Here is a 21599-nt window from a genome sequence, read left to right as displayed (position 1 = left end):
GATCCTCCCCTCCCTGAACCCCCCCCAATCCCCCCCAATAAAATCCAGACACGTTTTTGGGGGGGTGGTCACCACGGGCAGCATTTATGGCGCTCCGGGAGGGGGGAGGGGATCCAGAGGAGATTTTTGGGGGGACTCTCACGATGTCGGGGGGGGCTCTGCGGCCCCGCGGGGGGGGTCCAGGGCCTGCAGCCCCCCCAGGGCATCGGCGCAGGCCCGCACCAGCTGGCACAGCTGGGCACTGCCCTCGGCCGACGCCGTTTTTGGCAGCTCCTGAGCGGCCCAGAGCAGCTTCTGCAGCACCGCCGCCCGCGCCGCCCCCACCGCGCCCCCCCCGCCAGCACCGGGGGGCTCGGGGGGACCGGGGGGAGCTCCCCGAAAAGCTGCGGCCGCCCCCTCGCAGTGCTCGGGCCGGGGGGCGGCGGGGGAGGGCGAGGGGGGAGGAGCTGGGGGAGGGGAGAGGGGAGAGTGAGGAGGGGGAGGGGAGAAGATGGGGACCAACCCTCTCCCCCCCCCCATCCTGTGGTGACCACACGGGTGTTCAGGGGTGGTTTCCAAATCTTGAGGATCCCCCCTCCCCCAATCCTCACCCTCCCCCAATCCACTCAGCTCCGACCTTCCCAAAAATTCCCAACCCCCCCTCAAGTTCCTACCCACCCAATCCCGCATTTCCATCCTCCCTCACTTCCCAGCCCCCCCAAAATCTCCAGTTCCCACTCCCAGCCCCCCCCGAGATCCCCAGTTCACCCCCCGGCCGTACCGTGTCCCCCCCGGGGCCCCTCGGGGTCCTGGCAGGTCACACAGAGCAGCCGCTGCTCCTTGTCCTGCAGCAGAATCGTCTGGGGGGACACGGGGGGGTCACGAGGGGCTGGAACCCCCCCGCCCCCATCCCGACCGCTCCCCAGGTACCCCCCAATCCCCGGGGGGGTCCCAGACCCCCACTCCAACCCCCCTTTCCCCCCCCATTCCCAATCCCAGGAAGGTCCCAGCTCCTCCCTCCGGTACCCCCCGTTCCCGACCCCTCCCCGTTCCCGAGGATCCCGGGGGGCGTTTTGGGGGGGTCCCGGTGTTTCCCCCGCTCACCCCGCATTGGGGGCAGGAGCTCCCCAACATTCGGTACCCCCGGAGCAGAAGCCCCCCCATGGCCCGGCTCGCCCGGTCCAGCCGCTCCCGCCGCGCCTCGACCTCGTCCGCGCCTGGGGGGGGCAGCGGGGGGGTCTCGGTTACCGGAGGGATCCCGTGGGGGGGTCCCAAAACGCGGGGAGAGCGGGTTAAGGGGCCTTGGGAGAGACTCGGATGGGCGGGAAGGAGCACGGAGAGGCCCGGGGGGGCCACGGATCGTCCCCGGGGTCGGAGCGGGGGGATCCCGGGAAGGTCCCGGTGGTAAGCGGAGGGTCCCGGGGAATACGCTCAGGGTTCGGGGACGGCCCCGGTGCCGGTCCCGGTGGGGGCTCCAGGGTGACTCCCGTGGGTGCATGGGGGGGGTCCCGGAGGGGATCCGCGCTCGGGGGGGGGGGGGGGGTCCCGGCAGTTCCTCACCACCGTTCAGCGCCATGGTCGCTCCGGAGACGGCGCCGCACCGGAAGTAACGTCACAAAACCCACAAACGTCCGTCCAGAAACAGCGACGCGAACTTGTGAAAAAAGTTCCGGCCGCCAAAATTAGTCCTACAGTCCGTGACTAAAATGCGGCCGGGTCCCCGTTGCGGATGCATTTGCATAACCCCGCCCCGCCCCTCCGATAACCTTATTGGCCGCTCGCGCCCTCAATTTGCATTCGCTCCGCCCCCTCCCGCTCCAAACTAATTTGCATAATTCGCGCGGGGTTTTAAACACGCCGCCGGCGCTGCGCTCTGATTGGGCAGCGCTGGCCCCGCCCCGTCTCAGACCCCTCCCACCGCTCCAGGTACGGTCCAGGCACGGAAATTCGGGGACAGAAATTCGGTGAAAATTTTTATTTTTCTGGAAAAGGGGCGGGTGAGGCCGGGGGTGTCCCTGCCCGGGCAAGGGGGTGGACGGGACTCTGGGGAAGCTCCGTACAAAAAGGGGGGGCTCAGGCTGGGGGGACACGGCTCCATCCGAGGCCACTGCACCTGGAAGAGAGCAGAGAGGTGAGGGGAGGTGGGGGACACGGGGACACGCGGGGACACCCGGCCACGGGGACACGCGGACGCTGGGACGCGGCGGCTCCGGCGGCTCCGGCGGGGACGGGGGGTCCCGGTGACGGGGAGGGGACGCGGCGGAAGCAGCGACCCGGGGCACGTCTGACCTGACGCGGCGACAGCATCCGGGTGCCGCGGAGCCACGGCAATGGCGGCGAATCCCGGGGAGGTCCACGGCCACCCTGTGAGGGGGGGGGAAAAAAACATTACTGGGCGCCGCCAAGCACGGAGACACCGGGGTTGAGCTCCCGGCGCTGCCGACGCTCACCTCAGAAGGCAGAGTACCGCACCCGCTCCCCGTAGGGATCCCGCCCGAAGCGCTGCATGTCGTAGAGGGACGCCCGGGCCACCGAGGAGACAGGCGACAGCTGCCCACGCTCGTACGTGTACGCCTCTCCGACGGTGCTGGCCGCGGCGGCCGTGCGGCGCAGGGGGCTCCTGTCCCGGGTGTAATACGTGGAGGACGCGGCGGCGGCCGCGGCGGTGGCGGCGGCGGCGGCGACGGCGGCCGCCGCGCCCGGGGTGGGCAGCAGCGCTCGGTCGTACGCGTCTAAGGTGGTGGGGATGCGGCCGGCCATGGCCGTGGTGGCGGCCATGGCCGAGGACTGGACCTGGGAGTACTGGGCGTACTGGGAGTACTGGGCCATGGTCTGCTCCGCGTAGGCGTCGTACGCCGAGGCCGTGGCGTAGGAGCGGACGCGGTAGCGCTTGTAGTAGTCGGCCATCCCGCCGTAGGCCTCATCGTAATACACGGTCTCCCCATAGCCCGCGGTGTAGGGAGTGCGCACGGCTCCGTACTGCTCGTTATAGGCCTCGGCAAAGTCCGCCACTTGCCCCGGGCGATCGACCGGGCACTCCTTAGACCAGTGCCCCTCCTTCCCGCAGCGGTAGCAGCCGCTCTTGTCTCCCATCCCGGGCGCCGTCCGCAGCCGGCTGGTGGACAGCTGCACGCGCATCCGCTTGCCTTGGGGAGAGGGAGACCCGGCGTCATCCCCTGGCACCACCCCGAAGGCCTCGGGCATCAGGCCGTGGGATCCCCCAGAGTTGATTGCAGCACTGGCACAAGGCCATGGGATCCCCCAGAGCTGCACTCAACACCGGCACCGAGCCACAGAGACCCCCCCAGAGCCACCCCGTGCTCTGGCACTCTGTGGTCACAGAGGGTTGGCACCGCACTGCAGGGTCCTCAAGGACCCTCCCTGCCATCGGCAACCAGTCATGGGACCCCTCAGTGTCACCCTGGCACCAATGGGAGCCCCCAGAATCACCCCAGCACTGTGGGGTTCCCCAACACCTTTGCCAGCATCGTGCCACGGGGTCCCCAGAACTGTCCCTGGCACTGGCACCATCCCCTGGAGACCCCTGAGAGCACCCCCCAGCACTGTGGGATGTTCCCTGGGAAGAGACCATGAGGCACAACAAAGGGCCTGGGGATCTGTGGACCAAGCAGGGGTGGGACACTCAGGGACATGGCAGGAGGTGACAAGCCCCAGACCTTCCAGGAGCCCAGAGGCTTGTTTAGGGTCCTTGTCAGAGGCACAAAGTCCAGCTTTTATTCTGTTATTTAGTTATTTAATTATTGCACCAGGATTAAATTCAGTCAAGGATCAGGACATCTGAGACTATGGCAGCAAACCTGGGACGGAGCTGGTGGTCCATGGTACCCCCCAGAAATGGCACCAGGACCACAGCGCAGGGACCCCAAGAGTCCCCGCCATCACTGCCACCACGGGACCCCAAAGAGGTGGCACTGGTCCAGGAGACTCCTGCAAGCCACCCTTGTTACTGTGGGACCCGCGAGAGCCACCCCTGGTACCGCTGAGGGCAGGGCGTGACAGAGCCACCTGGGTGGGCACCAGTCCCCCACAGACAAGGGGGTCCCCACGGTTCCAGGGAGGACTTGGGGCCAACAGGAGCCAATGGGACATGGCACTGGCTCCCAGCCCTGTTTTCCTCCAAATTCCAGCAGCACTGTGGAGCTGCTCTGTCCCGACACGGAGCCACCACGGTGCCCCCCAGCCCTGACACCAGGTGAGGGCACACGGACAGAACTTGGCACCATCCCCAAAGCCAAATTCCACTGCTCCAGGACAAGAAGAGGCCCTGAACACAGCACAAACCGTGGAGTGGGGCCAGATACAACAAAATCAGCCAAGATGCTTTCAGATCAGAACCTCCCCATGCCCCTCGTACCCTGGTGCTCCCTAAGTCTGAGCCTCACCTTGGAACTCGGTGTTGTCCAGCCCCTGGATTGCCTCCACGGCATCCTCGGCCCGCTCCATGTGCACGAAGGCGTAGTCCTTGACTATGTCACATTCGATGACGGGGCCATATTCCTCGAATTTGGCACGCAGCTCTAGGTTGGTGCAGGTGGGGCTGATGTTGCCCACGTGCAGCTTGGTGGAGGCCTTGCTCTTGTTCTTGCTGGCCTCCACATTGATGCAGACGCCGTGCAGCTTGTGGTGGTGCAGGTTGCGGATGGCGTCCTCGGCCGCCGTCTTGTCCTCGATGTGCACGAAGCCGTAGTTCTTGATGATGTCGCACTCCAGCACCTTCCCGTACTGCTCGAACAGGGAGCGGATCTCCTGCTCCGTCGCCTCCCGCGGCAGGTTCCCGATGAACAGCTTCACCATCGCGACCCGCCTGAGGGATAGGAGGGAAGGGGGTGAGACCCTCCCTACAGCACTTCCGGCCCCACTGAGGAGTTAGAGCTGCTCTGGGGAGGGGGAAGGGGATGGGAAAGGTTCCCCCCACCTTTCATAGATCCTCCTTTGGCTGATTCCAGATGAGATCCCCCCCCCCTCAGGGCACCCTGGAGACCCCCTCAGGAGAGACCCCCTGGACCCGGGCTCCTCAGTGAGCCGGGAGACCTTCAGGCCCCGGCCAGTCCCGTTGGAGTCTCAGCCCCCGCTGTGCTCCGTGAACCCCCAGGTCATGGAGGGGACCCAGGTCTCCCCCAGATCTCACCCCGTTCAGGTCCCAGGTCTGAGTCCTGTCCTAGACCCCTTCTCGAGGCCGTGGGACTCCGTCCTGTCCTCCCCCACAGACAGCAGGGCCCCAGTGCGGCCCCAGCTCCTTCCCCAGGCCCTCCCGGTCCCACCCGTGTCCCCCCGGGGCCCCTCAAGTCTCACCGCTCCCCCCCCGTCGCCCCGGCACTCGATGACGGCAACAAAATGGCGGTGGCCGCCTCACACGAGGCCACGCCCATCGCGCGCCCTGATTAGCCAAGAACAGCGGAACAGTGTAACGCGATTGGTCGAGGCGCCCCGAGGCTCCGCTCTGCGGCGGCACGGATCGCGTCACGCACACAGCGCTCCCGCCCACGTGGCGGCCAATGGGGAGCGGCTGTGCGCCGGAAGTGAGGGAGGAGGCGGAGCCTTCGGGGCAGGTGACGGCAGCGTTGACCAATCAGAGCCCGGGAGAGAGGCGTGGCCTGGCGGCGCCGCGACCGAGCGGGACAAACCGCGACCGACGGAAACAGGGACAGGCACCGGGACAGGGACAGATCGCCCCACCGGGCATCGACATCGACCGACACCGAAACAGGGACAGGGAGCAACAGCCCCCACCAGCACCGGCACCGACCAGGACAGACCGCGACCAACCGCTCCCATCGGGATCGATCGGCACCTGGACCGGGACTGGGGTCGACCGCCCCCGGCAGCATCGACCCGGACAGGAGCAGCGAGGACCGTTCTCACCGAGGTGTCGCTGCGGCCGGGACCGGCCGGGTCTGACCCCGCTCCTCTAGTATTAGCCACGCTCCGGTTCTGCTTGCCCCGCCTCTTTCCCCGTGGTCCCGCCCCGCCATGTCCCACGCGGTGCTGCTGCTGCGGCGGCTCCGGGAGCGGCACCGGCTCCAGAACAAGGATAACGGTGAGGAACAGGACTGGGACCGGGACCGAGATCAGCATCAGGACCGGCACCGGACGCTACATCAGAACCTTCACGGGGACCGAGATCAGCAGCGGCACCGGGATGAAGACTACGAACGGGACCGGCATCAGGGCTGTGCTCCGGTCCAGCACCACGCCCCGCAGCCCGCACCCAGGATCTCCCTCCCCGCGCCCTCGGCTGCTCCCTCTGTCCCATCCCCATCCCCGAGCCCCCGGCGCGGCCGCCGCCGCCGCCCGTACCCAGCGCAGCGCATTTACCGGGTGCGCTGCTCCTTCCTGGAGCTGAGCGAGGAGCAGGCTCTGCGGCGCTGCCGCCTGGACCGAGCGGCCATCGCGGCTCTGTGCCGGGAGCTCGGTGCCGACCTGCAGAGCCTCACTGGCCGCAGCCACGCGCTGCCCGTGGCCGTCAAAGTCACCTCTGCTTTGGCCTTCCTGGCCTCGGGCTCCTTCCAGACGGCATCGCGCCTCAGCACTGGCATCAGCCAGTCGGCCATGTCCAACTGCCTGGCGCAGTTCTTGGCAGCGCTGCAGCGACGGGCATCGCGCTACATCGCCTTCCCCCCGCCGCCCGCGCCCCCCGGGGACCCTCCGGCGCTGCCCGGAGTGCTGGGACTGGTGGGTGCCATGCACGTGGCGCTGCGGGCACCGGCAGACAACGAGCCGCTGTTCCGAAACGCCGCCAACTTCCACTCCATCAACATGCAGGTGGTGTGCGACCGCCACGGCGCCATCACCAACGTCGTGGCCAAGTTCCCTGGCTCGTGTGCCAACGCCACCGTCCTGGAGAACTCGGCCCTGGCGCGCCTCATGGAGGGCAGCAGGCCAGAGGGGGTCTGGCTGCTGGGTGAGGGGGGTTTGGGGGCTCCTGAGTGGTTGGGGGGGTGCCAGATTGGTGACAGTGCCAGGGAATTTGATCTTGGTGTGGCTCATGGAGGGCACCAGGGTGGAGCAGGTCTGGTTGTTGGGTGATGGGGTACTTGGGATCAGGGGGGACCCTGGGGGTGGTCTCCCTACACCCCAATCCCATCCCCCCTGCAGGGAACAGCAGGTACCTGCTGAAGTTTGGGATTAACCTGTGGCTCAGAGGGTACCCCTGGTGCTCTAGGGGTGGTTCAGGGGTGCTCCCCTGACCCGCACCAACCCTTTCCCCTCAGGTGACCGCACGTACCCGTTGAAGCCGTGGCTGCTGACGCCGATCTCGGGCCCGAGGGGAGCGGCCGAGCTGCGCTACAACGCGCTGCACGCGCGGACCCTCGACCCCCTGCGCCGCACCCTGGGGCTTCTGCGCCGCCGATTCCGCTGCCTGGCGGGCGGGGGGCTGCAATACAGCCCCCCCAAGGTCTGCCAGATCTTCCTGGCTTGCTGCATCCTACACAACATCGCCCTGCGCCGCCGCGTCCCCCTCGAGCCCCCCGAAGGGCTCCCGCCCGCCCCCGGCCACCCTGAGCCCCCCCCGCAGCCACCGCCGCCCCTCGGGCCGGGGTCCCGCGAGGGACGTGCGGTGAGGGCGAGGGTGGTGCAGCAGGTCAGGGAGGGGTTGGGGTGAGGGTTTTGGGGGGGCTTGGGAGTCCTTGTGAGGGTGCTGAGAACTTATTTGGGGGGTGCTGGATCTTCTGTGGCATCCTGACCCCTGATTCAAGGGGGCTGTGAGCCCTTGGGGGGACTGATGTCTGCTTTTGGGGGTCTCTGAGCCTCTGGAGGGGCTCTAAGCCCTGGTAGTCGGGTCCATCACTTTGGGGGTGTCCTATTTCCACCCCCATGGTTCCCAGATCTTGTCTCTTAACCGTATCCATGCTCGTTTTGGGGCAAATAAACGTGTTTTTTTTCAACTCTTTATTGCCCCACCGCGTTTTGGAGGAGGTCGGGGAGGGAAGTGCTGGTCAGTTTGGGGACCTCACCCAGGGGATTTTGGGGGTCTTTGGTGTGTCCGCGTGGGCGGGATGAGCCCCCTGACACCTGCAATCCCCCATCCCCCCACGGGAAAACCCCGGGGATCCCCCAAAACCCCACAGCATCTCACAAACAACAAAACCCCCCCTTTCCCACTTTCGTACTCCCAAAAGCCCCCCAATCCACCAAAATCCTTCCGGACACCCAAAATCCCCACAAATCCGTCCAACCTTCCACTAAATTCCCTCGTAGGGCCCATTCCAGAGCCCGCGTCGTTGCCATGGCGACAGAACTCCGGAAGTTGCCCTACCCCCAAACTCTTCCCTCGGAACATCCGGTCCCTCACCAGAACGGGACCGTCGCTCCGCAGTGACGCAGCAGCAGTTCCGGGGTCAGAGTCTGCGGCCATGGCGTCGCCGGACGCCGCCGGGAGCAGCTGCCGGGTCGGGACCCTCGGGACGGGACTGGAGTCGGGACTGGGAGGACGCCGGGGCTCGGGGAACGGAGGGCGAGCGGTTTGGGGGTGAAACTCTCTGGTTTTGGGGGAGATTTAGAAGTGCAAAATCCCTTCCACGGCGCTTTTGGGGGTGCAGGAGCCTTCGCAGGAGGGGTTTGGAGGTTCAGGGCCGCATGAGAAGCACTTTTGGGGGTGCAGAGCTCCATCGAAGGAGGGATTTGGGGGTTCAGAGCCTCAGGAACAAGTTCTGGGGGTGCAGGGTTCCTTCCTAAGCGCTTTCAGGACTGTTCCCCGGACAGTTCTGCGGGTTCAGGGCTCCCTTTCCCCCAGTTTTGCAGTGCTTACCCCTTCTTTACCCCCCGTTTTTTGAGGTGCTGACACTTTCCCCCTCTTTTTGGGACTGTTTTCCCACTTCTCTCTCAGTTTTGGCGTGCTAACCTTCCTCGTTTTTCCCCCAGCTGGAGTTCGCGGTGCAGATGAACTGCCACGGCTGTGCCGATGCCGTGCGGGCAGCGCTGGACGCGGCTCCCGGTGAGACCCCCCGATCCCCCCGAGCCCGGGGACGCCTCCCCCCAGGGTTTTAGGGGACTCATGACACCCCCCGTGTGCCCCCCCAGACGTGAAGCTGCTGGAGCTGCGGCCCCAGGAGCAGTCGGTGCTGGTGGAGACCACGGCAGCGGCCGAGCGAGTGCGGGAGCTGCTGGAGAATTCGGGGTGCAGGGCCGTGCTCAAGGGCATGGGGGGCTCCTCCGAAGGTCAGTTGGGTTTGGGGGAGGGGCTGGAAGGGTTTGGGGATTCCGTAGGGGGTTTGGGTGCTGCTGTGTCCCACCACAAGCAGGGTTTTTGGGTGTGCTTGAGGGAATGAGGGGAATCCCCTGAGGGTCAGTGGGTGTATTTGAGGGGGCCCTGGAAGAGTTTGGGGGGGTCACAGAAGTATTTTGGGGGTTCAGTGAGGGGCTTGGGGGGGTTATAGTGGAGTTTTGGGGGGGTCACAGTGGGGTTTGGGGGATCCTGGGATGGTCTTGGGGAGGGCTTGGTGGGTCCTGGGGGATTTCGGGATTCGCAGTGGTTTGGGTGGTCCCGTGGGGGGGGGGTTGGGAAGTTTAAAGAGGGGTTTTGGGGGAAGTCCCGGGGGGGTTTGGGTGCGCCTGGAGGGGTTTTGCCATCCCTGGCTGGGGTTTAGGGTCAGTTTTAGGCTCCCTGAGGTTGTTTTTGTACCGGGGGTGTTCTGGAGGTGCCGGGCCCTGACGTGTCACCCCCCCCCAGCTCCCCCCGGGGGGGCGGCGGTGGCGGCACTGGGGGGTCCCGGGGGGGTTCGGGGGCTGGTCCGGTTCCTGCAGCTCTCGCCCAGCCGCTGCCTCGTGGACGGGGCCGTGTCCGGGCTCCCCCCCGGCCCCCACGGGCTCCACATCCACGAATTTGGGGACCTCTCGGACCCCTGTAACAGGTGAGAGGGGTGGGGAGGGACTGCAGGGGGGGAAGTAGAGTGGGTGGGGACCCCCAATTTTACCCCCCCATATCACACCTCCCCCCCAAAACAGCTGCGGAGGCCACTTCAACCCTGATGGGGAGAACCACGGGGGACCCCAGGACCAGCACAGGGTGAGCTCAGAGTGGGAATTTTGGGGGAATTGGCGGGGGGCTCTGAGAAGTTTCTGGACGGTTTGTGGTGGTCTTGCAGGGGTTTAGGGGGGTAGTGAGGTGTCAGGGGGGGTCTCTGTGGGACTTTTAAAAGTTTTTGCAGGGCAGTGAGGGGGTTTGGGAGGGGATTTGAGGAATCACTGGAGGATTTGAGGGGGTGTCTGTGGGGTTGAGGAGAGCTCTATGAGTTTTGGGGGCTTTTGACTCCCCTTGCCCCCCCAGCACGCCGGGGACCTGGGGAACATCTGGGCAGACACCGAGGGCCGAGCGCGATTCCGAATTGAGGACATGCGGCTGAAGGTGGGAATTGGGGTCTGGGGGGGGCGGTCCTGGGGGTTCACCCCCTCCCAGGGTTGCATCCCACAGCCAGGAGGGTCTCAGCCCAGCTGAGGGGGTCCAGGCTGTGCCCCGTGACCAGGGAGGTTCTGACCCCTGTTCTCTGGCTGGGTGGGGTCCATCCCCATAATTGGGGGGGGGGGAGGGGGGGGGTGTCTCTCTGGGGTTCTGACCCCCCCCAACTCTCCCCTCCCCAGGTCTGGGACATCATCGGCCGCTCCGTGGTGGTGGCAGAGGGCGAGGACGATCTGGGCCGGGGGTCCCACCCGCTGTCCCGAGTCACCGGCAACTCGGGACCGGGGTGAGCACTGGGGGGGTGGGGAGGGTTTTTTTTTTGGGGGGGGGGGGGGGGGTGGGGAGTCTTTGTGGGGATACACCCCCACCTGACCCTCCCGTGTTCCCAGGCTGGCCTGTGGCGTGGTGGCTCGTGCAGCCGGGCTCTTCCAGAACCCCAAACGGGTCTGTTCCTGCGATGGCGTCACCCTCTGGGAGGAACGCGACCGCAGCCATGGGACCCCCCCGGGGACCCCCGCCATGGAGACCCCCAGCCCTCACCTCTAGGAGCCTCCCGGGACTGAATAAACGCCCCTCGTTCTGCAGCCGCTGCGGGTCTGGGGGAAAAGGGGGAGTGGGGGGGGGGGGGGAGAGGCGACCCCCCGTGAAGTGCTGCGGTTCCTTTAAGGGGGCGTGGCCAGAGCTGACGGGGAAAGGGGGGTGGCTTACAATGGAGGTGGGTGGGACTAACTAGGCGCGGGAAAAGGGGGGCGGGGCCCGCCCGCGGGCTGTGCGCACGGCACGCAGGCGCGTTGCGGCAGGGCGGTGCGCACGGCACGCAGGCGCGCTGCGCACGGCGCCGCCCCCGCCACCCTCAGGAACCGCCGCCATTTTGAAGCCGCCGCGGCCGCTGCTGGTTCCACACTCCCCGCGCTCTCCCCATTGATCCCCGCCGCGATGCGTCCTGGCATCAAACTCTTCGTGGGCAATGTCCCCGAGGAGGCGACGGCGGAGGAGTTGAGCGAACTTTTCGCCGGCGCCGCAGGGCCGGTGCTGGGCGTCGCCCTTATGAAACAGTTCGCCTTCGTGCACCTGCGGGACGAGGCGGCGGCCGCGCGCGCCATCTCGCAGCTCAACGGTCACCAACTGCACGGCCGCCGCATCGTGGTGGAGCCATCCCGGCCGCGCCCCACCAACACCTGCAAGATCTTCGTGGGGAATGTGTCGGCCGCGTGCACGAGCGGGGAGCTGCGCTCGCTCTTCCAGCAGTACGGCCCCGTGGTGGAATGCGACGTGGTGAAAGGTACCGGACCCGCCGCCGGGGCCGCGCGGCCCCCGCCGCCGAGCTCGGCCCGCGCCGCCGGGTGTTCCGTGGCACCCGAGTTCCGTCCGACTGCGGCGTCGTCCCCGCCCGGACCCTGGCGCGGTTGGGCTGGTGGAGCGGGAGGATTCCTGCGGCCTCTCCCCTGCCCCGAGCGGGGCCGTGCGAGCCCGAGTGAGCTCCCGTAACGCCCCCCTTTCTGCCGGCCACGTCCTCCTCCATAGCCTCCGCCTGCCCCGGCCGGGGCGGCGCGGGCCTGTGTGGGTGGTCCAGACCCCTTAACCTTCCCTATGGTAACCACGTATCTTCGATCGCCTCCCCCAGGCTCAGGTGGGGCTGTGGCAGCTCCTGAGGGAGCCCCTGACCCCGCAGTTCTCCTGATAACCCTCCTCCAGCTGGCCTCGTGCTCTGCAATCGCCTGCCCAAACCCCAGGTGGGGCCATGTGAGCCTGCGTGGGCTCCCCAGCCCCTCAGTCTCCACATGATTATTCCTCACCTTTCTCAGGTGGCCCATGTGGGCTCCCCACACTCCTGAACTCCCCCATAACCCCCTTCCCGGCAGCTTTGTTCTGTGCCACCACCAGCCCCAGGTGGCGTGACCCCCTGCCCGCTGCTACAATTGCTATGACCAAATTATCCCCAGGCCACAGCATGGCCACCTCAGACACGGTGGGACATGCACAGAACACACCATGAAACCCCTGAGAGGTTCAGTGGCTTCAGACTGGGGACCCCCACAGCGTGATGGGGTCACCCATGTCACACAGATGGACTGACAAGTGTCATTCTGATTCCCTCTCCCTGCCCCTGCTGTCATCTCATCCCCTCTGGAATCCCAGTGATGTCCCCGCAGTGCCCGTGTGCCCCTGCCCACAGGAGGACGTTGTTCCTCCGCTTTCTTGTCCCAGGTTGCAGCCACCAGCACAGCCCGGCAGGACCTGCCTTGCATCCCCTCGGGTTTGGGGGTGCCGTGGCCACCCCAGGGGGTGGCAGCAGGGCTGGGGGTGACACATGGAGGCAACATCCCCTCTTTGGGCTACCCGAGTGGAACATGTGGATGTGGGACAGGAGCCAGCGGGGTGGGATGGCAGAGGGGGAGCAAAGGAGAGGATGACATGGTGCTGATGCTCAGAGGTCTGGGATGGGTTTGCTTGGCCAGTGATGCTCCCAGCACACCACACAGCCTCGGGTGGGTTGTCACTGGTTCTGGTGGTCTCGGTGTGTGACTGCAAGGAAACACCTCGGGGTCGCTGCCCTCCTGTCCTGTGCCGGCCCCGGACCCGTCGTGCCACGGGGGTCACCCCCGACTGCCATGGGGGCATTCAGCTCCCAAACCCGCTGGGCCACGTGCCACAGGCGGCCACCAAAGCTGCCAAAAGGTCCTGCTTCCCTGCTCCTCGCTGTCCTCAGATGCCTCTGTGCTGCCGAGCCGTGCTTGTGCTGTGTGGCACCAGCTCCTCACCACGGCCAGGCACTCACAGTGAGTGCTCAGGCCCTGCCCTCCCTTCTTCCCCCTTCTCCCTCTTCTCTAAATTCCTGTTCCCTTCTCTGTTCTTGTCTTTTTCTGTCCCCTCTTCGTCTCCCACTCATTCTTCTTCTCCCCACTTCTTCTGTCCCTGTCCTGCTCTCTGTGCTGGCGCCGGTTCTCTCAGCTTTGCTTCGCTCACTGCCAGGACATCCCGGCTGAGCCCATGGTGCTGGCACTGCCAGCCCAGCCCGGGCCCTTTGTCCCCATGTGCCAAGGAGGGGCTGGGAGGGGGTCACAGGAGGTAGAGCCTGGGGGGACACAGTGGGAGCCAGGTGGGCTGGGGGAGGCTGTCAGCTGGGGGATGCCGGGTGGGCTGTGACCAAATGAGTGTGGGGCAGAGCCGATGGTGGTGGTTGTGTCTTCGCCGGCAAGCGGGGCTGGCAGTGCCGTCCTGGGGCCGGCAGCGCCCATCCTGCGCCCGTCCCACTGCCACCGCACGGCTCGTTAGTGCCGGCTCCTGTAACGAGTTGTGTTTTCTCCCCTCACTGCTCTCTCTGCTGCTTTGTCAGACTATGCCTTTGTGCACATGGAGAACGAAGCCGATGCTAAAGTTGCCATCGAAAACCTAAATGGGAAGGAGGTGAAGGGGCGCCGGGTGAACGTGGAGCTCTCCACCAACGTGCAGAAGAAGGGCACGGGCCAGGCACCGCCGCCCGCCCTCGGCGTCGACAAGACCAAGCGCATCGGCCTCGAGTACCGGGAGAAGTTCCAGCCCAAGATCGAGGGCTTCGACCAGCAGCGCCGGGCGGCCGACGCCGCCTTTCCCTCAGCTGCGGGCGCCGGCTACGCCACCACCCCCTCCCTGTACGATTACCAGCAGCGCTTCGGCGCTAAGTATGATGCCTTCGATGCGCAGCCCCGGCCCGCCTCCCCCTCCTACTTCGGCAGGGACCGCAGCCCGCTGCGGCGTTCACCCACCCGCGCCGGCTACGCAGCGGTGACGCTCCCCATGACGGCGCAGCCGGCCGCCTACCGCGCCCAGCCCTCGGCCTCACTGGGGGCCGCGTACCGAGCCCAGCCCTCGGCCTCCCTGGGCATGGCGTACCGTCCGCAGCCCACCACGGGCCAGGCGGCCGCGTACCGCGCGCAGCCCTCGGCCTCGCTGGGCAGCGCCTACCGCTCCCAGCCCTCAGTCGGTTCCATGGGCGCTGCAGGCGCTCAGCCCGCTGCAGCCAACTCCCTTGGCTCCTACGGGGCCCAGCCCGCCGCTGCTGCCTCGTACGGCACGCAGCCCACTGCTGCCAACTCCCTCAGCTCCTACGGTGTCCAGTCTGCTGCCCTTGCCTCCTCCTACGGTGCCCAGCCTGCCTCGGGCTACTCAGCCGGCTACGGCGCCCAGCCCGCCATCGCCGCATACGGCGCCCAGCCCGCTGCCGGCTCTGCCAGCTCCTACAGCACCCAGGCCGTGGCCGTGCACGTGGCATCTTATGGTGCCCAGCTGGCCGCAGGCTCCTACGGCGCCCAGCCCATGGATGGCCATGCCGGTTCCTACGGCGCCCAGCCCGGCGCCGCGCTGTCCGCCGGCTACAGCGCCCAGGCTGTGGCGGTGCACGCCAGCTCTTACAGCGCCCAGGCGGTGGCTGGTCACGCTGCTGCTGCTGCCTACCAGCCCGTGGCCGGCCACTCGGCTTCCTACGGCGCCCAGCCTGCGCTGTCTGCTTCGTACGGCGCCCAGCCCGCCGTGGGCCACTCGGCCTCGTACGGCGCCCAGCCCGCTGCAGGCCTGCCCGCGTCCTACGGCAGCCAGCCCGCGGCTGCCGCGCTCCCCGCCGGCTACGGCGCACAGACAGGGTCCTCGCTGGCCGCGTCCTACGGCAGCCAGGCCGCCGTTGCTGCCGCTTCCTACAAGGCACAGGCCTCCGCCCCACTGACGGCCGCGTACCGGGCACAGGCCTCCGGCGCCATGGCGGCCTCCTACCCGGCACAGCAGCCGTCCTCCGCCGTGCTGGCGGCCGCGTACCGAGCCCAGCCGGGCAGCGCCTACGACGGGCCGAGCCAGCTGGGGCAGCCAGCAGGCTCTTACCTGGGCCTGGCGCAGGCCGCCGCCACCGCACCGCCCTACGAGCGCACCCGCCTCTCCCCGCCTCGCAGCGCCGCCTACGACGACCCGTACAAAAAATCGTCCTCTCTGGCTAAAAGGTACGGTGCCGGGCGGGGCACCGACCCCCGCCCCTGCCTCCCGTTGCTCGCCAGGTTCTGGCACACAGCTCGCGGCTTGACCAGCGCTGTGCGGTAGCGGCGCGACTCGCTATCGCCCGGCGTGGTGAGCGCCACGGCTCCGCTTGTGCCGTGCAGATCCCGGGGAGGGGACCGGGCTTGGTGTGGGTGAGGGGAGGTGGTGGCACACAGCGGGACCTCCGCGGCGTCCGGTGTGCGATCCCGTCCTGCGCCGGCTTTGCCCATCGCGGTGCGTCCCCGGGCAGGACGCGGTGCTGCTGCCGGCGGCAGATCGGGGCACCGTCACCCCTGGCTGACCCCGTCTCTTTTCTTGCCCAGGTACGGCTCCGAGCGCCGTCTGTCCGAGCTGGCCGATTACCGGCGCTTAGCGGACTCACCGCTGGCGTACCGCCGCTCGCCCACCAAGTCCCCGCTGGACTACCGCCGCCTGCCAGACGCCCACACCGAGTACGCCCGCTACTCGGGTGGCTACGGCGACTACATGCCCCCTGCCCGCGTCCACTCGGGCTACCAGCGCCGCCTCTGAGCCGGCCACGGTCCCGCTTGCCGCCCCGCTGGGGCACGGACGGTTTTTTTTTTCAGGCAATTTTTTCTGGTTTTGCTGTTTGAGATTTTTAGAGGGTTCCGGGTTACGGTTGGCAGTGGCCACGCAGTTCATCCCCCACCGGCACTTGGTGCCGGTTCATAACTCGCCAGTGGTTGTGGCCGTGTGGCTCAGACTTTTATACCACGAGTTGTCCCATTTTTTTGGGCGAATTCCCCATTTCCAGCATTGGGCCCAGTATGGTCCTGGGGTTTTTTTATGACTGTAAATAAACGCTGGGGTCTTGCTCCGGTTCCCAACGCCTCCTGCCTGGTTCTTCCCAGTCCTGAGGGTCCACCCCATTCCTGGGGATGCCTCCCAGTGCCACCATCACCACCCAGCCTGCCTTGATGATACTCCCGATGCTGGAGCTGCTTTCCCCGCATGGAGGAGGCAGATTTGGAGGATGAGCAGTGTTCAGAGCTGGCAGCAGGAGTGCCAAACTCGGCCCTGTCACATCACCACCGCACAGGATCACTGGTACTGACCTGCGCCAGGGCCTTGTTTTGGGTGAGAAAAGCTGGTTTTGAGGGGTGGTGTGTGCCATGCCAGGGGCTGTGGGTACCACTGGCACCACCGTGACTGTTCCTGCAGGCACTTCCTGTCTCACATCTCTCCCCAGGGACCAGTTACAGCCTAGTCCTGGCTGTGCCACAATGCTCATTAGCCACCATGGTAATGAGGCAGGAGGATCGGATGCTTCTCCCCTCCTTTCCAGGCTGACCACACACCCCTGGGCCTGGCCCCAAGTCCTCAGGTGCAGCGATAGCAGTGCCCGCGGGTGAGGCAGAACTGGCAACATAACCAAAGGCATGTCCTAGGCTTAATGGCCTTAATTAACGAGAACAGCAAGAGGCAGGAGAGCATCTGGGGATACACAAGCCAATGGGGGGGACAAAATGAACCAGTCTGGGGACAAACAAGGCAGTCTGGGGACTAATTCGCCCTGGGCAGGTTACATGGCAGCTCCTGCTGCCTATGAGGAGGAAGAGCTGGGGGTTAAAGCTCCTTTGTTACCCCAGGATGCCCCTTCAGGGGGCCCTGGGACTGTTTTGGGGGTGCCCCTGTTTGCAGCAGCCCCTCCCCAGCAGCTCTGGTCTGTGCAGGCAGAGCCAGGAAGGGCACAGGGAGGACTGGGGAGTCCAGAAGGTTCCGTGCCATGGTCTGAGGGGACTCAAGTGCAGAGAAAGAATCGGGGACGGAGCCAGCGCCATTTGTTAAAAATTTTGAGTTTTATTTTACCGGAAAGTGGGGTCGGGGGACTCTAAATCACTCGGGGGGTTCCACCCCCGCCGGCGCGGCGGCCTCCGATCAGCTACGGCGTTGGGCTAAAAACCTACCACTGGATTATCCACCCTCTTAAAAAATAAAGGAAAAAAAAAAAGGCAAGACGACGACTTGGGAAGAGCTCCGGGGGAGCGAGGGGGCGGCGAAGCAAAGCAAAGCTGGTGCTGGGGGTCGGCTGCAGCTGCACGCTCACACCGGAGCTTGGGGTGGGGACCCAAAACTACCTGGAAAAGCAAAATCCTGCCCAGGGGGGCGGGGGAAGCTGGGGGAGGGGCTGAGCTAATCCTGCCCGGGCTGAGGACAAGCCGCGTGTCCGTAAGGAACGGGCCCCGGAGCGGCACGCGGCGGCGGTGGCACCCGGCGCGGCCCGAGACGCGCGGCGCCGAGTCGGTGTGCGACGGGACCCCGACGTCCAGCCGCACAAATCTTACCTGTAAGAGAAAAGAGGAGTTGGCGCAGGTGCCCCCGGGGCCGATCCGGAACCGTGCCGAGCCCCGGCGCCCCGGGGAGCTGCGGCTTCCTGGCAGAAACAGAGTCCTGATGTGGAGCAGCGGCGGGGCTTCGGCCCGCCGGGACCGGGCACAGCCCGTGCGGGCAGGAGCTGCCCCACAGCCGGGGGCTCTGCGGGAACCCCCCACCCCATGGGGACTGTGCCGTGACGGCGCCCGGCCAAGCAGGAACATGACTTACAGCCGTGAGAGTGACACCGGCACCACCCCACTCACCACGGCCAGGCTTTAACGCCCGTGGTGCCTGTCTGTGTCACTGTGACCTGTCACCCGCCTCGAGCTTGAACGGCACAACGGGGACCACCAGCAGCCGGGCCCCCCTGCGGCACCGAGAGCCGCCAACGCGCTCACCTCCGGCTCAAAAGGCGGAGTATCGCGCCCGGTCCGCGTACGGGTCCCGCCCGAAGCGCTGCATGTCGTAGAGGGACGCCCGGGCCACCGAGGAGACGGGCGACAGCTGCCCACGCTCGTACGTGTACGCCTCTCCGACGGTGCTGGCCGCGGCGGCCGTGCGGCGCAGGGGGCTCCTGTCCCGGGTGTAATACGTGGAGGACGCGGCGGCGGCCGCGGCGGTGGCGGCGGCGGCGGCGACGGCGGCCGCCGCGCCCGGGGTGGGCAGCAGCGCTCGGTCGTACGCGTCTAAGGTGGTGGGGATGCGGCCGGCCATGGCCGTGGTGGCGGCCATGGCCGAGGACTGGACCTGGGAGTACTGGGCGTACTGGGAGTACTGGGCCATGGTCTGCTCCGCGTAGGCGTCGTACGCCGAGGCCGTGGCGTAGGAGCGGACGCGGTAGCGCTTGTAGTAGTCGGCCATCCCGCCGTAGGCCTCATCGTAATACACGGTCTCCCCATAGCCCGCGGTGTAGGGAGTGCGCACGGCTCCGTACTGCTCGTTATAGGCCTCGGCAAAGTCCGCCACTTGCCCCGGGCGATCGACCGGGCACTCCTTAGACCAGTGCCCCTCCTTCCCGCAGCGGTAGCAGCCGCTCTTGTCTCCCATCCCGGGCGCCGTCCGCAGCCGGCTGGTGGACAGCTGCACGCGCATCCGCTTGCCTTGGGGAGAGACGCGAGAGGCAGGGTCAGTGCGGCCGTGCCAGGGCACCGGCGGGACGGGACGGGACTGGCTGCCACCCCCCCCAGCCCTCCGCAGCCACCGGTGCGGGAGGAGCCGCCGCGGGACCGAGCGTGAGCCGCCACATGGACGCTGGACAGCGGCTGACCGGGACGCGCTGCCCTGGCCGAGTGCGGCCACTCCTGCCAGCTCGGCAAAGCCCTGGCAGCCGGGGGTCAGACCCAGCACTGCCGGCCTCGTGTGATGGCAAAGCTTCGCGCCGGAAAACGCCGGAGCGGCAGAGAGAGGGATGCGACACCGGGAAGCACCCCGGAGCAAATAGGGCCCGGCCTGAGCACGGCCTGAGGCAAAGCCAAGCGCGGACGTGGCCAGGACAGCTCTGGGTGCAGCTGTGCCAGCCCGGCTGGGTCGCTGTTTTTTTGGGGATGGCCCGGAACGGGGGCGGCGGGACGTGTAGAGCCCTGGCAGCACCGGGAGGGCCCAGTCCGGCCCCGCTGCCGCGCGGGTGAAGCGCCGGTCGCCGCCCTGAGCACCCGGCCGGGAGACGCGCTCGCCATCACCGCCGCCAGCGCCGCGGCTCGAGTCCGGCCGCACGGCCCCGTCGAGCGCCCGAGCGACGCCGGGCGCGGGGTCGGGCGCCTCCGTCACCCTCTTACCAGGCTGGGCAAGGCTACAAGGGCGGGCGGCAGCCTGGCGTCACCCGCTGCTCCGGCCCGGCACAGGACGTCGCCGTCGGGGTCCTCCTGCGGGGCGGCCGTGCTGGTTAATCAGAGATGGGTCAGTCCCGTCCTCCCCGGCCCAGAGCCCCCGAGCCCGAGCCCTCGCTCCGGCCGCACCGCGCGGGCGGCCCCGGGAGCTACGGTGGGGCGGGCAAACGCCGACACCAACCCCAGAGCCCCGAGGGCGCTTTACGGCCCCGCGGAGCCGGCCGTGGTTACATCCGGGATCGACCCCGGAGCCGGGGCCGGCGGGAGCATCTGCCGGGACCCCCGGAGCCCTCCCGCCACCTAACCCCACGCCTCACCTTGGAACTCGGTGTTGTCCAGCCCCCGGATTGCCTCCACGGCATCCTCGGCCCGCTCCATGTGCACGAAGGCGTAGTCCTTGACTATGTCACATTCGATGACGGGGCCATATTCCTCGAATTTGGCACGCAGCTCTAGGTTGGTGCAGGTGGGGCTGATGTTGCCCACGTGCAGCTTGGTGGAGGCCTTGCTCTTGTTCTTGCTGGCCTCCACGTTGATGCAGACGCCGTGCAGCTTGTGGTGGTGCAGGTTGCGGATGGCGTCCTCGGCCGCCGTCTTGTCCTCGATGTGCACGAAGCCGTAGTTCTTGATGATGTCGCACTCCAGCACCTTCCCGTACTGCTCGAACAGGGAGCGGATCTCCTGCTCCGTCGCCTCCCGCGGCAGGTTCCCGATGAACAGCTTCACCATCGCGACCCGCCTGCGCCGGACAATGCCGCGGTGAGCCCCGAACAGCCTCGGAACCCCCCAAGAAACCAGTGAGCCTCTGTGTGTGTTTGCAAGGCTGTGCTCCTCAAAACCCCTCCAGAAACAGCCCAAGCCTCTGTATCTGTGCCCACAAACACCCTAAATCCTCATAAACACCTCAAACCTCTGAGTCTGCATCCCCCAAAACCACCAAATAAACACCCCAATTTTCTGTCTGTGTGCCTAAGACTGTGCCACCAAATCCCCTGAAATTCCCCAAACCTCTCTGTGTCCCTTGGGCTATGCCCCCATACACCTTAAATCCCCTGAAATACCCCAAACCTCTGTGTCTGTGCTCAGGGCTGGTCCCCAAAATACCCCTCAAATAAAGGCCCCCAATGTCTGTGTGTGTCCCTGGGGCTGTGGCCCCAAAGACCCCAAAACTCCTCAAATAAACACCCCAAAACTCTGTCCCTGTTCATTCAGGGCATAGTGCCAGACACCCCAAATCCCTTCAAACACTCTGAACCCCATTGTGGCCCACCAGGGCCGAGGCCCTCTCACAGGGCACAGCCCCAAACACCCCCCAAATTTTGCTTTTGCTCTTTCAAGGCAGAGCCTCAAACACCCCAAACCCGCCCCCCCCGCCAAATAAACACCCCAAAACTCTGCTGTGCTCCTCCTACACTGTGCCCACAAACACCCCCGAAAAAAATAAACTTCTGACACCCCAAAAACCACCTTAAACCTCTGGAACCCCGAAAATCCACGTAAGTCTCTGACACCGCTTTCCCTGCAGGGCAGAGCCCCCAAACACCCCAAATCTCTGTGCATCCCCGCACCCTCACAGGGCAGAGCCACGCCCCGAACCCCAAAGCCCCCCAGGGCTGAGACCCCTCCTCAAACCCCTCTTGTACCCACCAGGCCTGAGATCCCTCAGAACTGAGACACCCTCCCCCTCCCAAAACCCTCCCTTCCACAGGCCCGAGACCCCCCCGGTTCGTATCTCCCGAGGACTGCGGGCGCCTCAGCGGGGCCGTGTCTGGGCCTGGCCGTGCGTTCCCCCCGGTCCCCGGTACCGACCCCCGGTCCCGAAACCTCCCCGAGCCCCCCCCCCCCCCGCCCCCACCTGCCCGGTCCGCCGCGCGCTGCTCACAAAATGGCGGCGGCGTCTCCCGGCCCCGCCCCGCCTCCCTAGCGCTCATTGGCCGTCAGAGCTGTCCGTCAAACGCAGCATCGTGACGTAATAGTTCCGCCATGTCAGCCCGCCCACGTAGCGGCCGGAGCCAATCACGGAAGGGGGGGCGGGGCGA

The 21599-nt window shown here is 66.6% G+C and overlaps 5 protein-coding genes across 10 annotated transcripts; 2 read left to right on the top strand and 3 right to left on the bottom strand.

The window, feature by feature from the left end:
* Window positions 1-61: 61 nt before the first annotated feature.
* Window positions 62-1572, bottom strand: ZNRD2 (zinc ribbon domain containing 2). Of its 2 annotated transcripts, none has more exons than XM_062511948.1 (4): window positions 1540-1572; window positions 1084-1196; window positions 761-839; window positions 62-446 (listed from the first exon to the last, which is right to left on the bottom strand). In XM_062511948.1, the coding sequence occupies exons 1-4, from the start codon at window positions 1553-1555 to the stop codon at window positions 139-141; spliced, it is 516 nt and encodes a 171-aa protein (XP_062367932.1). In that variant the 5' UTR covers window positions 1556-1572; the 3' UTR covers window positions 62-138. The 2 variants fall into 2 exon arrangements, with proteins under 2 accessions (XP_062367932.1, XP_062367933.1); XM_062511949.1 differs by having other exon boundaries at window positions 1543-1569.
* A 636-nt stretch (window positions 1573-2208) lies between these two features.
* On the bottom strand, window positions 2209-6866 carry LOC134055535 (RNA-binding protein 4B-like). Its single transcript, XM_062511931.1, is given in 4 exon segments — window positions 2209-2343; window positions 2430-3125; window positions 4383-4804; window positions 6316-6866. Coding segments are annotated over 3 exon segments (1668 nt in total). The 3' UTR covers window positions 2209-2343; window position 2430.
* A 440-nt stretch (window positions 6867-7306) lies between these two features.
* Window positions 7307-10980, top strand: CCS (copper chaperone for superoxide dismutase). Its single transcript, XM_062511941.1, has 9 exons — window positions 7307-7582; window positions 8200-8390; window positions 8863-8935; window positions 9022-9159; window positions 9671-9851; window positions 9946-10006; window positions 10268-10345; window positions 10579-10682; window positions 10786-10980. The coding sequence occupies exons 2-9, from the start codon at window positions 8355-8357 to the stop codon at window positions 10940-10942; spliced, it is 828 nt and encodes a 275-aa protein (XP_062367925.1). The 5' UTR covers window positions 7307-7582; window positions 8200-8354; the 3' UTR covers window positions 10943-10980.
* A 246-nt stretch (window positions 10981-11226) lies between these two features.
* RBM14 (RNA binding motif protein 14) lies at window positions 11227-16240 on the top strand. Of its 2 annotated transcripts, XM_062511920.1 has the most exons (3): window positions 11227-11678; window positions 13734-15363; window positions 15721-16240. In XM_062511920.1, the coding sequence occupies exons 1-3, from the start codon at window positions 11333-11335 to the stop codon at window positions 15926-15928; spliced, it is 2184 nt and encodes a 727-aa protein (XP_062367904.1). In that variant the 5' UTR covers window positions 11227-11332; the 3' UTR covers window positions 15929-16240. The 2 variants fall into 2 exon arrangements, with proteins under 2 accessions (XP_062367904.1, XP_062367905.1); XM_062511921.1 differs by lacking the exon at window positions 13734-15363 and having other exon boundaries at window positions 15721-15910.
* Window positions 16241-17195: 955 nt separating this feature from the next.
* On the bottom strand, window positions 17196-21459 carry LOC134055536 (RNA-binding protein 4B-like). 4 transcript variants are annotated; one of them, XM_062511934.1, is made up of 4 exons: window positions 21416-21459; window positions 19878-20299; window positions 18133-18834; window positions 17196-17703 (listed from the first exon to the last, which is right to left on the bottom strand). In XM_062511934.1, the coding sequence occupies exons 2-3, from the start codon at window positions 20287-20289 to the stop codon at window positions 18140-18142; spliced, it is 1107 nt and encodes a 368-aa protein (XP_062367918.1). In that variant the 5' UTR covers window positions 20290-20299; window positions 21416-21459; the 3' UTR covers window positions 17196-17703; window positions 18133-18139. The 4 variants fall into 4 exon arrangements, with proteins under 4 accessions (XP_062367918.1, XP_062367917.1, XP_062367919.1 ...); XM_062511933.1 differs by lacking the exon at window positions 21416-21459 and having other exon boundaries at window positions 19878-20896; XM_062511935.1 differs by lacking the exons at window positions 17196-17703; window positions 21416-21459 and adding an exon at window positions 19510-19612 and having other exon boundaries at window positions 18723-18834; window positions 19878-20896.
* Between the last annotated feature and the right edge of the window lie 140 nt (window positions 21460-21599).

This window comes from Cinclus cinclus, chromosome 33 (assembly GCF_963662255.1).
Source record: "Cinclus cinclus chromosome 33, bCinCin1.1, whole genome shotgun sequence".
In the NCBI taxonomy this organism is placed as follows: Eukaryota; Metazoa; Chordata; class Aves; order Passeriformes; family Cinclidae; genus Cinclus; species Cinclus cinclus.
Note: the sequence above shows the minus strand (reverse complement) of the source record. Positions and strands in the feature narration are given on the sequence as shown.

What these genes read in the sequence shown, in the direction of transcription:
- ZNRD2 (XM_062511948.1), bottom strand. An exon ending in GCTCCTGCCCCCAATGCGGG is followed by an intron (nt 840 to 1,083) that starts GTGAGCGGGGGA and finishes GTGTCCCCCCAG; the next exon opens with ACGATTCTGCTGCAGGACAA. An exon ending in GGGGCCCCGGGGGGGACACG is followed by an intron (nt 447 to 760) that starts GTACGGCCGGGG and finishes CCCCTCCCCCAG; the next exon opens with CTCCTCCCCCCTCGCCCTCC.
- CCS (XM_062511941.1), top strand. Translation starts at nt 8,355, where the DNA reads ATGGCGTCGCCGGACGCCGCCGGGAGCAGCTGCCGG. An exon ending in AGCGCTGGACGCGGCTCCCG is followed by an intron (nt 8,936 to 9,021) that starts GTGAGACCCCCC and finishes GTGCCCCCCCAG; the next exon opens with ACGTGAAGCTGCTGGAGCTG. An exon ending in GACCCCAGGACCAGCACAGG is followed by an intron (nt 10,007 to 10,267) that starts GTGAGCTCAGAG and finishes TTGCCCCCCCAG; the next exon opens with CACGCCGGGGACCTGGGGAA.
- LOC134055536 (XM_062511934.1), bottom strand. Translation starts at nt 20,289, where the DNA reads ATGGTGAAGCTGTTCATCGGGAACCTGCCGCGGGAGGCGACGGAGCAG. An exon ending in GGACAACACCGAGTTCCAAG is followed by an intron (nt 18,835 to 19,877) that starts GTGAGGCGTGGG and finishes TCTCTCCCCAAG; the next exon opens with GCAAGCGGATGCGCGTGCAG.
- RBM14 (XM_062511920.1), top strand. Translation starts at nt 11,333, where the DNA reads ATGCGTCCTGGCATCAAACTCTTCGTGGGCAATGTCCCCGAGGAGGCG. An exon ending in GGAATGCGACGTGGTGAAAG is followed by an intron (nt 11,679 to 13,733) that starts GTACCGGACCCG and finishes CTGCTTTGTCAG; the next exon opens with ACTATGCCTTTGTGCACATG. An exon ending in TCGTCCTCTCTGGCTAAAAG is followed by an intron (nt 15,364 to 15,720) that starts GTACGGTGCCGG and finishes TTTCTTGCCCAG; the next exon opens with GTACGGCTCCGAGCGCCGTC.